The sequence below is a fragment of the Anolis sagrei genome, chromosome 4 (genome assembly GCF_037176765.1).
Source record: "Anolis sagrei isolate rAnoSag1 chromosome 4, rAnoSag1.mat, whole genome shotgun sequence".
In the NCBI taxonomy this organism is placed as follows: Eukaryota; Metazoa; Chordata; class Lepidosauria; order Squamata; family Dactyloidae; genus Anolis; species Anolis sagrei.
In genome coordinates this window covers 25,510,937-25,525,622 of record NC_090024.1, presented here as the reverse complement: position 1 = coordinate 25,525,622, position 14,686 = coordinate 25,510,937, and the positions used below count along the sequence as shown (strand labels likewise).

The 14,686-nt window shown below is 36.1% G+C and overlaps 1 protein-coding gene across 7 annotated transcripts in view; it reads right to left on the bottom strand.

Annotated features, from left to right (window-relative positions):
* Positions 1-14,686, bottom strand: part of CSMD3 (CUB and Sushi multiple domains 3) — a 661,396-nt gene that overhangs the window by 41,720 nt on the left and 604,990 nt on the right. For all 7 annotated transcript variants that reach the window (XM_060775789.2, XM_060775791.2, XM_060775792.2 and 4 more), the window contains 4 exons: positions 12,225-12,401; positions 8,225-8,404; positions 5,031-5,204; positions 1,189-1,362 (listed from right to left, as the gene is read on the bottom strand). In XM_060775789.2, coding sequence (XP_060631772.2) covers positions 1,189-1,362; positions 5,031-5,204; positions 8,225-8,404; positions 12,225-12,401 — 705 coding nt within the window. The remainder of the gene's footprint in view (positions 1-1,188; positions 1,363-5,030; positions 5,205-8,224; positions 8,405-12,224; positions 12,402-14,686) is intronic.

Here is a 14,686-nt window from a genome sequence, read left to right as displayed (position 1 = left end):
CATGAAATACCTTGTATAGCCTTATCTATAAAAAGAAATATAGAAACAAAACAAAACAAAATGTGTAATGGAACCAAAAAAAAAGATAAAAGCATGCATCAACTCAGAGATTTGGGCTGTTAACCAAGGTTAGCAAGAACTGTGTATATATTGCTGACATAATCTATTTATCACACTCATGTACACAAATAATTTACCAATTGCCACTCCAGCTTGTATTACACATCAGCTGCATTATCAGGGTAGCATCCAGGTTTTGTTATGCTTACAAGAAAATTTCATTGATATTGAAATGGATGGAGCTCAGTGGTCCTTATCTAAGCCCGGCTTCATATAAAGCTCTTGTGTTCAGGCATGATGACAGCTTTTGTTTGAAGGTGTATGCATTTGATACAAAATGGAGTTGCCAGAATTTTGCATATACAGATCATGCACATCACAAATACTTTAAAATCTAATTATCCTTAACGTCATCACATACCAATACATGCTCTTAAAAGAAACAAACAAATCAATAAACAAATTCTAGTACAAACTTTATTTTGCTCCTGGATGAAGTTGAAAACCAAGTATCCCTTTTTATCAAGAAGGGTAATGGCAAAACCATAGTTTATCCCCAAAGCTTTGTAGTTTGTGCCAAAAAATTATCTATATTTTTTGCCTTCAAATAATGATTCTATGCAAGAAAAGCCTCACCCCTTTTGTAAAACAAACACTAAATTTTAGAATATCGTTGACAAAAATAGGTATTTCTCTTATTTTGCCTTGCCAGAGAAAATGTTTGAAATGCTTTGTTTTTGTGTGCACTAATAAGCGAAGTGTACCTCTTTAATATAGATTGGGATACAATGATGCTACATGAAGAGGAGCCATTTCCAGATTTATTAAGATTTAGAAAATCTTAAGGTCTATTAAGAAAAACACACACACACATATATATATGTATGTGTGTGTGTGTGTGTGTGTGTGTGTGTGTGTGTGTGTATATATATATATATATATATATATATATATCATTGTAGTCCTCATATTCGGAATTTCTTTACCATCTAGAGTCAGTTTTTATGAGGAATAGGAACATGTTCAAGAATGGTCCCTGAGTAAATGGATGTTGAAAATTATACCCAGTGAAAATGGCATTAAGCAATTCATGCAAAAGAATAGTTTAAGAAATATAACTCATCATACCTATGCAACGAGGGGAGGATCCACTCCAAGTACCATCTGCTTGGCATATCCGAGTACTAGAACCAACCAATATAAATGGGAGATTACAACTGAAGGAGACTTCTGATTGATAAATAAAGCTCTTGCCTTCCCTTCTGCCTTGAGCTGGTATTCCTGGATCACCACAAAACTTTGCTGTAGAAGAAGAAAACACATGAAAAATGTTCTGTACAATACAAAGTGGAATGTTAGAGTGTCTATTTGAACCTCTCAATTACATACAAAGTGTATACAGTACAACCCCAGTCTACATGGGAATGGTATCTTTGGTTGCATTTACCCACATCTGACAGAACACATTCTCTCTAGGCACTTCATAGGCCTTTATATTCTGGGGCCAGAGGTTCTTCATTTCAATAGGATCTGCTATGAGCCATAGTTCTGGGTATCCACATGAGGTATGAGAACACAATCCTTGCGAATATTGGTGGGGTGGAGGTGGGGAGGTTGTGTTTTAGATATTATCATATTGTAGCATACATTGAGACTCTTAAATTTCAGTTACACAGGTGTCAAATACAAGGCCCACAGCTTGAATCCAGTCCTCCATGTCATTTTATGTGGCCCTTCAGATGCTGGACTACAGCTCCTGCATTTCTAATAATCATTAAACATCATGACTAGAACTGATGGAAAAGGGGATACAGTAACATTTGAAAGGCTGCAGTTTGTTCTGTTTAGTCATGAGAGTGTGTTTGAATCTAGATATAATATGTGTGGATATGACATCTGACTTTAGAATGTCCTATAACTTTTTTCCCAACTTCAGAGCCACAAGTCCTATTGGGCTGCAATTCCCATTATCTCCAGTTTGCATGGCAGATAATAAAAAATAGGAGCTATCACTCAATCAGGGCAGATCACCGACTATGTAAAAAAAATACAGTTGACACTCTCTACCATAGATTCTCCATCCAACGCACTTTGAAGGCAACCATAAGTCTTATGTGGCCCTCAATGAAAACGAGTTTGACATCCCTGAACTATTAGGTATATAAAAATCTGAAAAGAATACCGGGTTCATATATACTATCTAAACTTTATTTTTAAAATATGCATATGTCTATAAGAATACAAATTTATGTAAATAGTTTAAATGCTCTTTAGAGAAATAAATTCTGAGCATTTATGTCTGTAACTTTGGTTATTTTTTATGTGAGGTTTTTTGGTGGAACTAAATCATTGTCTACAATCTTTTCAAAGTGCTATATGTACTATGGTTGGATGCTTAGTAACTCTCTTTGTGAGTAGGTAGCCATGGAAACTAAACACCACTGTCATTCACATCAATCTTTTTTCTTTTTTCTCTAGAATGGAAAAATCTACAGAGAAAACACTGTTTATTTGTAACAGACTACAAGTTCTAGAACTCTTTCTTTTTTCAGCAAAGTTTGCACTGTGGTTGCTGTTTTCCAAAGCCACCCAGATGTGTCTGGAAGTGATAATTAATACTGCTTCTATTTTATGCCACATAAGCATAGTTAACTGGAAAGGTGTTGTGAATCTGACCAATGCTTGGCAGATAATACAATCTAGGAACACAGGGAAGCAACAGCAATATATATATATATATATATATATATATATATATATATAGACCCTGAGAAATCCATGAATGAGGAAAAATAGAAAATTACTTTATGACACCATTCTGAGTACTGTATGATACCTTTCTAGGGATGCAGTCATGCTCGTAATAGTCAGCCCTTGATATGTATGGTACAGTAGCCATTTAATTAATTAACTTCATTTATAGTATTAGTATCCTTTCCAAATAATATGCCCAAATTATCTAACAACAATAATGCCTGCAATTTACAAAAAAGAGAGAAACATGAAGTCTTCCAAAATTTAATAATATAATAATACTGTATTTAGGTCTCATATCTGATATTAGAACAAAGAGAATACAAGTTTAATTATGAAGAATTTAAAAATATTTCACTTCACTAGAGCCTGTAGACATTAACTATAGCTGCAAACGCAAAATGTCATGCCAGTTGGGAGAGTCATGTTCCACGGTCTTGGAGTCATCTTCAATGGACATGAATTTGTCTTCAAGATGAAAGAAATTGCCTGTGAATGTGCCATAAAACCTGATATATGCACCTTGGAATATCTACAAAGTTTAGACATACTGGAATCTATAACTCAGAAGCCCTTATGATATTTGAGGTTATAAATTTAAATTAAATGATTCAAATTAATGAGTCAATAGTTTCAGATTGAAACTTTACATTAAATGCTTTGGGATAAGGAGAACCGTAGCTCACTGTTAGGTCTAATCACCATGTGGTTCTTATGCCACACAATTATGAAATAATTATATTTTAAGCCATGGGTAGTTGCTTCCACTAAGAGTCAAAATACTAAAGAGCTTTTCATTATCATAACGCTGGAAGACTGAACCAAACACTATATACTAGAATATATACCAAATACTGTATTAGAAGCTTGGAGAACTTGCATCACTTTCCTAATATGTAGTTGTTTTGGTAGGGCAAAAAATAGAAATAGAACAAAACTGGACTCTGTCTCTGTGTATGTTTTTTGCTTTCAGCATCACTCCAAATAATTACCAAATGCTTTTTTTTCAGAATCTTGGAGAGCTTACATCACTTTTCACATATGTAGCTTTCATTTGTGATGTTGCCTTTCAACCACATAGTATTTTGGTCTGCATTTCCTATATCCTAGGTTATCAAATCTACAGATTTAACTTTTTTAAAGGTTAGTACTTTTTTCTTTTTTTTTTAAGAAAAATCTATGCATGGAGCATAGTGTAGAGCCAGCATACATTTGTTATAGTAATGAAATCGGCAAGAGTGCAAAATCCATCACTGTCAGCAAATGTATGATAATATTTTTTTCTATAAAATAGTTAATTTAATATAATGTTGGAACAAAAATCCAATTCTCATGGACACAGTCTGCAGTTCTTTCTGTATTTCTGGCAGACAAAGGGCCCTTCTACACTGGCCAATAAATTGAGCTTCAGACCAGGTGTGTGGCTCCACAGGGACTCCATCAGCTGTGTTGGTGATGGCAGGCAATCCACACTGCCTAGCTATCACAAAACCAGCTACAGAAGCAACACAGACACCTATTTTATCCAGCAACCTTCTGGCAAGTCCTGTGACATGTGAAAGGGGCTAAAAGGGGCAAAGGAGAGGAGAAAAAAAATCCCCTCCCTCTCTCCTTCTTCCATACCACTATTATTGACCTGATTTAATATTACACAGTTTGTGATTAATTTTTAGGTTATTTTTAAAATAAACCTTCAAACTCTTGAGACACAGAACCATAATTTAGTGCACACAGGTGAAACGTAAGCTCAATTGGGCAAATCCAGCCTGCTATGTTATTCTGTGTGGACTATGAGGCTTTCAATGCCAGGGCAACATAGTTAAACTTACACAATCTTACAATTGCTAAAGGTGCTTCGAAGGTAACTATAATGCTGGTGTGATCTTCAGTGAGAATCAGTTTGTCACCCTGGTTTAAAATGATCACAAGTTAGCATCGGCCCTACAAATGGCATAAACGGGGTGGTGGTGATGATTATGTTTATTTATACCCTGCTTTTCATTTCCACAAAGAAGATTCAAAATGACTGTTATGTTTGTGAAGGAATAAGAAGTTCAGAAGGATGTTTGTGGTCCTGCATCTTGCCTCTGATTATGTAATGGATGTTGAAGTATTCTCAGCATGTCATGCTCAAATACATTAGCAAAAGTGCCTTTAAAAAAGATTTAATGGAAACAATTGTAAGAATACCATGTAATTATCAAATAATTACTTACGCAAGCACTGAGGTACTTCACCACTCCACGTTCCATTCCCAACGCAGGTCAAAACAGCAGGAAACGATAGCTCATAGCCAGGCGAGCAGATATAACTAATACTAAATCCCCAGTCAAAATTTGTTCCTTCCTGTCTTCCATTAGAAATCTGGGGTGGTGGTGGGCAGGTAACAGCTGCAACAACATTTAGAGTCATTAGGCACAGCAGCTGCAAATGTCTCCAGTGACTATATATACTAGGAGTACCATATGTGCTAATTTTACATTTCTTGAAGGGTAATATCATTTTTGTAGTAAATCTATTGGAATGACATTTTCTTGCTAGTGCTTCATGAAACACTATGCCTACTCATTTTCATGCTCTAATATATGCAACACGTTGCTATATCCTGCCACCCATTTTATATGTAGTTTTCTTCTTTCTCTTTCTCTTCCTCATGCACACAGGGAAATCACATACACTTGCCTTCACTTTTTCATTCAGTGCGTGGGTTTTATAAGCCTTTTATTGCCATAAGGATAGCTAGAAACAACCAGTTAATGGTTGACTACTAAGGTAAGTTAGTGCCAGGAAGTTGGTAGAAGGAAAATGAGATTTTTTTGTTGGGTCACTGAGGTCATTCTGAACAATATAGGATAAGGCAAAAAAAGGCTGGTGAGGGCGGGAATCACACTGAATTGAGAAAAAGTCCATTAAAGTTATCCTCAAATTGCAGCAGTACCCCATGAACAGCAAAAGGAAAAAAAGAAAGGTATGACAATATGTATCAAGCTACGAAATCTTCTCAATGGTCTCTATTCCCTATTGAACAGATTGGTAGATATGGAAAGAAGCAGTTCTTCAGGAATTGTAGTGTAAATCCATGCAATTCTTCAAAGGTATACACACATTATTCCATTGCAGGTTTTATAGACAAGATGCAATGAATATTAATATTGAGCAACTTACTCCCATTATTCACTGTAACAAAAACTCTATTTGTTAGGGACTAAGAAATTAAGGAAAATAGACAATGGCTTTGTATTATGTTATGCCTTCTTGAGAATATCATCACAGGCAAAAACACACTTGATGGAAGCACAGAAATGAGGCATTCCTTGCTTTTCTATCCAATTATAGAATGCAATGAGATTTGCAGTTAGTTCCACTTGTCTCTACTTTTAAGGAGGCTTCAAAAATCTCTTCAATTTAACCTTTCAAACCATTTCTATAGTTACAAAATACTGTTAATTATTTTAAGGCTTTTATTGCTTAAATACCCAGTGGCACAGTGGGTTAAACTACTGAGCTGCTGAACTTGCTGACCACTGGTTCAGATCCGGGGAGCAGGATGAGTTCCCGCTGTTAGCCCCAGTTTCTGCCAACCTAGCAGTTCAAAAACATACAAACATGAGTAGATCAATACCTCTGGTGGGAAGGTAATAGTGCTCCATGCAGTCATGCTGGCCACATGACCTTGGAGGTGTCTATGGATCATGCCGGCTCTTTGGGTTAGAAATGGAAATGAGCACCATCCCCCAGAGTCAGATATGACCAGACTTAATATCAGGGGAAAACCTTTACCTTTACCTAATATTTGTTAGCCTCCTTGAATATTACACTTTTGGTAAATGGCACAAAAATGTAATAAATAAACAATATTTCTGATTCTGGATTAATTTGAAGTGAAGCTGTATGCTGGAAAAGATAATCTTAAATTATAGCTTTGTGTGCAACACAAAGCCCAAAAGTATGAAATTGTATAAGAGTTCAGTAGATTCAAAACTGGATTGATTTTGCCTTGAATTTAAATATTGGAGACTAAGAGCCCTTCTACACTAAGCTAAAACCTGAGATGAAGCAGATTGTCTAGATGGTATCCTGAGTCAACCAAACGACACTCCAGGTAAACAACAAGACATGTCCCACATTTTGAGCCTGTCTGGATAACCATATCCAAAACCAACTCCTCTTGAACAAGGCAAACTATTCAAGTTAGACTGTCATGTTTTCAAGAGGAATCTTATATCTTGAAGCTGTAATTTGGTGTTTTCATTCTTCTGAACTTCAGACACAAGTAATTTTGGTTTATTAGTACTCAATAAGGTAACAGCAATGTTGAGCAGTTTCAGTGTAAATGTCGAAGTGCTGAACTATCCTGGGGCAGACATAAAGTCTAACTCAGTGAAAAAGCTAACTATGTGGCCTTGGATCATATACTCTCAACACAGCCTATGCTACGAGATGGTTGAGAGATTCAAAAGGCTGAACAATGTCTCAACCTACATGGAGGAAGCCAGATTATTCAAATAACAAATAAATGATGGTCAGAAATTATGAGTGCTATTTCTTTATTGAGATGGGTTAACCCTAGGGCTGGGCGGTTTCATTTCCTTAATTCGTTAAAAATTAGTTATTTTTTTTTATAACGAAGCGATAACGAACCATTCTGGAGCAACTTAAATACGAAACGAATTTTTAAATTCGTTCCGTAAATGCTTCGGATTCGTTACGTATTCGTTTCGTTATCGGTTTGAGGTCGTTTCGTTATTATTTCCGCATGTCTGGGGAAAGTTTTATAGTTGTTTTTTGTTTAATTAGTGAAAAAAATTATAATATCACACCAAAAGTCAACAGCAGAGGGAGAGGGAAGCTTCAGAAGTTCCCCCTGTCCCATTTGGAGGTTTTTTAGCGTATTGCGCGGTCGCGTCCGCCATTAACGAATCGATTCGTTATTGTTTTGTATTTGTTTCGTTAATGTTTTATAATTTTTTTTAACATTTACGAAATTTTGTAAATATTGAACTTTTTAAAAGAAAAAATTCGGAATTCTTTTAAATATCGAAATGCAAAAAACCCCAAAAAACGAATCGATTTTAGAAACAAATTTTTCCGTGGTTGCCCAGGCCTAGTTAACCCATCTAATATAGCTCAGAACTGAAGAAGCAGAAAGTGATCATTAAAATGCAAAGTAACAACAAGAACAGTTGTCCTTGTTTCCTTGAACTAGAGGCCAAAAATGCTTTCTCTAGAAAGTCTCTAGTACTTGGATCAAGACTCAAACCCTCATACATCCCTGGTGCCTTTATTTAACATTTGTTACTGCTCATCTTCTCCAATAGATCAAACAAGTCACAAGATATGATGCGTGCTGTATCATAATACTTCCTTGGAAAGAATACTCTAGAAATGCCCAATAAGCTTCAAATTGTACCTTTACATGCTGGAAGCATTCCACTCCACGTGCCGTTAGTGGTACAAGTACGAAATTGGGAACTGTTGGATTCCATTGTGTAACCAGGTTGGCATATATATATGACATTTTGTCCAACAACGTAATCATCACCATACCTCAGTCCATTGGCAGGTATACCTGGGTCCCCGCAACTGATTACTGAGAAACAAAAAAAAAAAGTAGTTGAAGAAAGGGTTTTTAAAAAAGTTTGACTGGATTTATAGAGCATATCTATTTTTCATTAGAGAAATCTTTCAATATTTCCAATGCACAAATATTTTTAAAACTATTGCCTTGCAACTATTCATCAGACATAATTCAACAGTTAGAAGAATGTGCACCTGTAATCACTATCAAATATGCAAAAAACATTAGATAGGCCATCAGCTAATATTAAGCTATATGCTTTGATCACAATCTTAGCCAATACATTTCTCTTTCTCCCTTCTATTTCTCCCTCACTGCATTTAATTTTTAAAACTCACTACTATTTATTATCAAAACATTAATAGTAGCACTAATAACAGGAATAGTAATGCAACTCATTACACTGAGAGGGACAACATGATAAAAAGAGCTGTTTATTAACACGGCAATATTGGTCTCTTTTAGAAAATAAGCATCAATTAAAATAAAAGTTATCAGAGCTGTACAATTGATTAATCATTTGAAACAACATGTTTCTAATAGTTGATAATGGGAATGCATTTAGAATCAGCACAATTGTGAAAATTAGGGCACAGCTGTTAAGCCTGTTCCTGCATTGACAATGTAACCATGATGACAAAACTCCATCTCACCCCAAACATACCTTTGGCAATGTCATTGACCAAAATGTTTCCAAGGCACTGGAGATCAGGGTACTAGGAAATGATATCTGCGGGGGTCTTTCAATTTCAGATTGCATTGAGAACAGGCATCTGTCGAGACAGGATCCCACAGAGCAGTTGAAGCAGCATCTTTAGATACCTGGGATTCCTGCCTCAGCTGCTTGTCCCAAGGCACCCCACATCCGGGAAAGAACTGTTAACCTCATTTCCCAGTAAACACCAATATGAAGTGCCACTTTGGTGAGACTTCAGCCAAGCTAAACTTTTTGTGAGGTTGTTTTTCATTGTGAATCCCCAGCAGATGTGAGATTGTAAGTCAATTTTATCATCACATTACTGCTAAACAGATTCAATTCAGTTACAAGGATGGCTGAACTAAATATAAGAAATAGAACAGGTACGATCTCCTCTAACGCAAGAAAAGTAAGGATAGTACTTCTAAAGCAATGGTTCACAATCTTTTTTTGACCAGGGACCACTTAACCAGGGACCACTCTCCAACATTATTACCAAAAGGGTTACAAATCAGTTTTTGGTCAACTTTACATTCAGTTTGGTTATTTGAGATGGTGATTCAGAAAATTGCTTTGAATAGACCACATCAGCTCTAGTTTCTAATACAGAACATATGCCAGTCACCATCTGCTCACCCACAGAAAATCATATTTAATAAGCCTTGGCACTATAAGAGGGTTTTGCGAGACCAGCTGCTCTCATTGCAATGTTGTAGTAATGGTGAGGCCATGGACCATATTTAGTTATTGTGGACCACTGGTGGTCCATGGATCACAGATTGGGAACAACTGTTCTAAAACATAGTATTTGATGTTGTGTTTTATGATACCACAATGCAAGATGGTGGAGCCCGTCCAAAATATCAAAACATGTTTTGAAAACAATCTACCTGTTTCATGGGGCTAGATGAGACACTCAGCTTTCAGTTTCCTGCCTTTTTGTAGCATGAATCAATATAACACAATTTTAACTCTAGTCTTAAACCTGCAGGATTTTTTTTTCATATCACTTAGTATGATTTAGACAGAGTAAAGATATCATGCATCTTTTATCTCTTTTTCAGTGTTACAAATCAAACTTGTGTTCCTTAACACTTTCTTTTATTAAAATGAAATCAATAAATATTTTCAATAAAGGAAACATTCACTCATTGTGACAAAGAAAAATAACCTCAGCTATATCCATATTTTGAGACAAAATTCTGTTAATTTTCCTAGCTGTGGGATAGTCATGGTTTCTCCAATATCTAACTTCGTTCTCTGATTTCTGTTTCATCTTGTTTTTTTTTAGAATTCTGTCTCCAGAGGCTTATATTTATACAAACTTCACTTCATGATTCTGCTAGATAGCTAAGAGGATACATTTTAAATATTTGTATTGTGCCCACAATTTGGAAACAAACAAACAAACAGAAAGTTTTTGCATTTCCTTTTAAAAATAGTTTTTGCCCCAAGCTGTTTATGTGGACTTTAATTAAAGCTGCAGGTATTACATGGAGAAAATACCAACACTGGAAATATAATACCCATTTTTTTAAAAAAAACAACAACTATAAAATCTCTTTAAACTGTATAAGGCAAACTGAATAAAAAGATATATTAAATCAGATTGCCTAAAGGAAAATACAGAAGAAGAAGAATATTGACACCAAGTACGTTTATTTCATGAATGCAGCTTATATTTTAGAGCGAACATGGTGTAGTGATTAGAAAGTTATATTAAGATATCGGGAGACCAGAATCCAAATTTTTGATCTGCAAGAAACCCACATATTGACTTTGGACATACTAAATCTATCTGAATAAATCTTGATAGAAAACCCCCATAAATCAGGAATGACTTAAGACACACAACAACAACAACCAATGAAGGGTGCACATTTCTATTCCCCTTCTTACACTGGCTAAAGAAAATGTGAAAGGAAGGAGAAAATGTGACAACAAACTCAATACAAGAATTTTTGAAGTGAGTAGTACATAATTGGATTCCCATGGGCACACTTCACCTATTTCTGTGTTCAGTAAATGATAAGCCTCTTTGTAACATAGAACAGAATACATTTTCAAAGGAACAGTTTTCATGTCATAATTTTGCACTGCCTCATGACACGTGATCTTCCATGGTGGCTAAGTGACAGAAAATCAATTTAGGGGTTGATGAGTTAGAGGTGTGTTTAAACTAAAAGCATTAAAACTCTGAACATGATAAAGCTGAAAACTTTCAAAATCTCAACAGGCCTCTCTGAGGACTTTATCGTACAAAGTCACTATTCCACTAGAGGTGCATTATCATTGTCAGCAGATAATACCACATTGAGCACCCTTAATAATACACCTCTCTTCGTTGGTGCAATTGTGACATTTTTCCATTTCATGGGCCCATAATTGTACACAAAATTAAAATAAAACAAGTACAACCAGCTTGGGAATAATGACTGCTGGTGTGCACTGAAGCGGAAGGGATTCATCACATCAAAGTAGGCGACAGGAATGTTGTGGGATTGGGACTTATTGACATTTGTTTTCCATTAATAGCTAGAGGCAGGAGAACCACATGGAAGAGGCAGACTGGCAGTAGGATCTGTATGCTCTCCACTACCAATGTCACTTTATATGCCTTGTGCAGTAAAGCACTGAGTATTTATCTTAATAGTGGAAATGCATAAATGCAAACTCTCTTGTTCCCCATTTACTTCTAATAAAGCAAGAAAATATTTTTCCTCATAGAATCAAAATAGAACAGAAGGCTCAGAAATAGTTCCTCTACAAACCAATGACAACTTGAGTTATAGTGCTTCCAGACAGCACTTAATCACGGGTATTTGTGAGGGGCAAAAAATCCCGAGACTTCAGCAGAGGTCCACATACAGACCTGTTGGTCTTGGGATTGCTACCTCTGTTGTTCTGAGATTTAAAGATTCCCAAAATGGCTGCCACAGGACTTCTGCCATAAACCGGCTTTTTTTTAAAACAACCTTGCCGGCTGTAGAGATTTGGATATATGGCTAACTAGAAAAGTTCTGTTGCTCAGTGCTCTCATTGGCAGTTTCCCCAAGTACAAAAAGCTGCAATTTCTCCATATTTTATTTTAAAAATAAATTAATTAATATTTCAATTATTAGTATGGTCACTTACTTGTGCAATTTGGCAAAGAGCCAGACCATGTTCCATTTGCAGTACACTGTCTAACAGAAGATCCAGATAAGATGTACCCTTCCATGCAGGAATATATCACAGAACTAGCGAATGTGGTACCATCTATTCGAAACACTTTCCCATTAGCTGGTGTCCCAGGGTTGCCACACTGGATAGCTAGAAAATCCAAATTGGAAACATAGAAAATGGAATCAATGAAAATGGAAAATATTTTTAAAACAAAAGTGGAACTGTTACAGCTTTAAAAAAATTTCCAAGGAATATTCTAGGAGGTGGAACTAATTCCAAAATCAAAATCATTTGCATTAGGCACGAGTAAACCTTCTTCAGAATAATTTTGCTAGTCTTTTGAATCCAGTTTTAATCATCAGAAGTTTCAATAGAGGAGAAACCTTCAATTTGCTCTAATATTTGCTTCATGTGCAATCCAATTACCCCTTTCAAATGTGAAGCCCTTTTCCAATCAAATTGGTTAGTCTTTTGAATAAAGACAAGTATTTGACTTCTCTTGTGATTTTACATACTTCCATATCAAGAAGAATTCTAGATACAATTTTGGAGGAGTCCTGCTGGATATAAACCTATCATCTATCCCTGAAGGCAATAGCAGCAACCCATGCCTTCTCCATGATCTAGTATTTAGATGTACATGTGCTGGAATAGTCTCCACAGGGAAGGCAAGGAAATCACATGCTTTTTTTTTTGTTTTGGTTGTTTTTTTTGGGGGGGGGGGGGTTTGTTGTGTTTTTGCAAATGCAGGAATATACAGTGATGTGAATATGCACATTTGGGGGGGGGGGGCAGAATCAAGTTAAAAGATAACCATTTTACCCTGTTTTAAATCAGTTGCTGTGAATACTGCTAGCATCATGTAGCCATCCCCCCATTTTTTAACTCAGGAAATCCAGTGTTTTAGGTGCGGTGTAGATGGCTTGAAATGTATCATGTGCCTTATAATATGAAGGGATAAAAGAAAACATCTACATAGAGTGCTTTCCAAGTCTTATGGCTCCAATAAATATGTCCTTGGTATGGAAGTTTCAAAATTGCATCTATAAACTAAAGTAAGATGTTGGAAAGAAAGGAACAAGAAAATGACTCAGTCATCAAATAGCTTCATACAAGCAATAAAGCTGATCTCTATCTATACTCAAGTAACAGGTGGACCTATACCCTGACCTTTTATGTTGACAAAGAGAAATGTCCATAAAGTAATCGATCAGCTGACCAACAGAGATGGAAGTGCTGGGAAATATCTTGGAAATCGAAGGAGAAAAATATCTTCTCAACCAAAAATAGAAGATAGCCAGGATTCTATAGCATTGTAGGTGAACGGGGAATTAAAGGCATATACAACTCACAGAGGGGTTTTTTTTTGTTGTCTTTCACTCCTTCAGATCCCCTGGGATGCCATTTATTTTGCCTTCATCAAAAGCGCAAATTACTGCTCCCAGAAGCCTCCAGGAGAAATAATTCACCTTTAAGATAGGTTATAAGATCTCCCTGAAAGGTCTAACATTTAATAAACCCACCCCCTTTTTTTCTTTTCATTTTTCTTCTCCTCATTTGTGGTGTTATTTGTGAGACATCCCAGGGGAAGAAAAATACCCATTAAGCATCATAGTTACCCACTCTGTCTAGAGTATCTTTTGTTAATTGAAGGCAAAACAGTTTACACTCTAATGCAAACAAATTTCCCCAAAACAATATATTTTTACTTGCCATTAGAATAAAGACTGGTAAGCTTTTGTCCATAAGGATAATGGCAACGTCTGTCACTACTACAACCACAAGGATCTTATATCACAAGAAAGATTGAAAGAAGTACAATCAAGAAAGTGCTCAGAAAAGGGGAGCTGCACTTCTGAAGTGGAAACTACAGTCAAACAATAATTCTAAACTTCTTTGTCTTGTCAGGAGTAACTTGAGAGACTACAAGTCACTTCTGGTGTGAGAGAATTGGTCGTCTGCAAAAACGTTGCCGAAGGGACACCTAGATGTTTTACCACCCTGTGGGAGGCTTCTCTCATGTACCTGCATGGGAAGCAGGAGCTCCCCGGATTCAAACCTTTTTGGCCAGTAGACTGAAGACTACCAATAATGACTAAATATCTTCTAAGCAGACGATCCAGAATCAATAATACTATCATACTCTGAAAGCAATGAAAGAGCAAGAATTTATTCAAGTATAGTATGGTCTAAGAGCAAAAAGGGTCATGCCGCTAGAGATTGTCATCAAGGACTACAAGAGTATATGAAATTATTGGATCTGTGCTAATGTTAATAAGAAGGAAGATTGGAAGTGTGAAAATGTCTTTGCAGTGAGTGCACAATCAATGTGGATAATAGTGGTAAAGACAGATAGGAACAGCCACTGTTAATTTTCGTGGTTAATTCTTGTCCAATTTGTCTCTTTCTTACCTATAAACATTTCCGGTTGA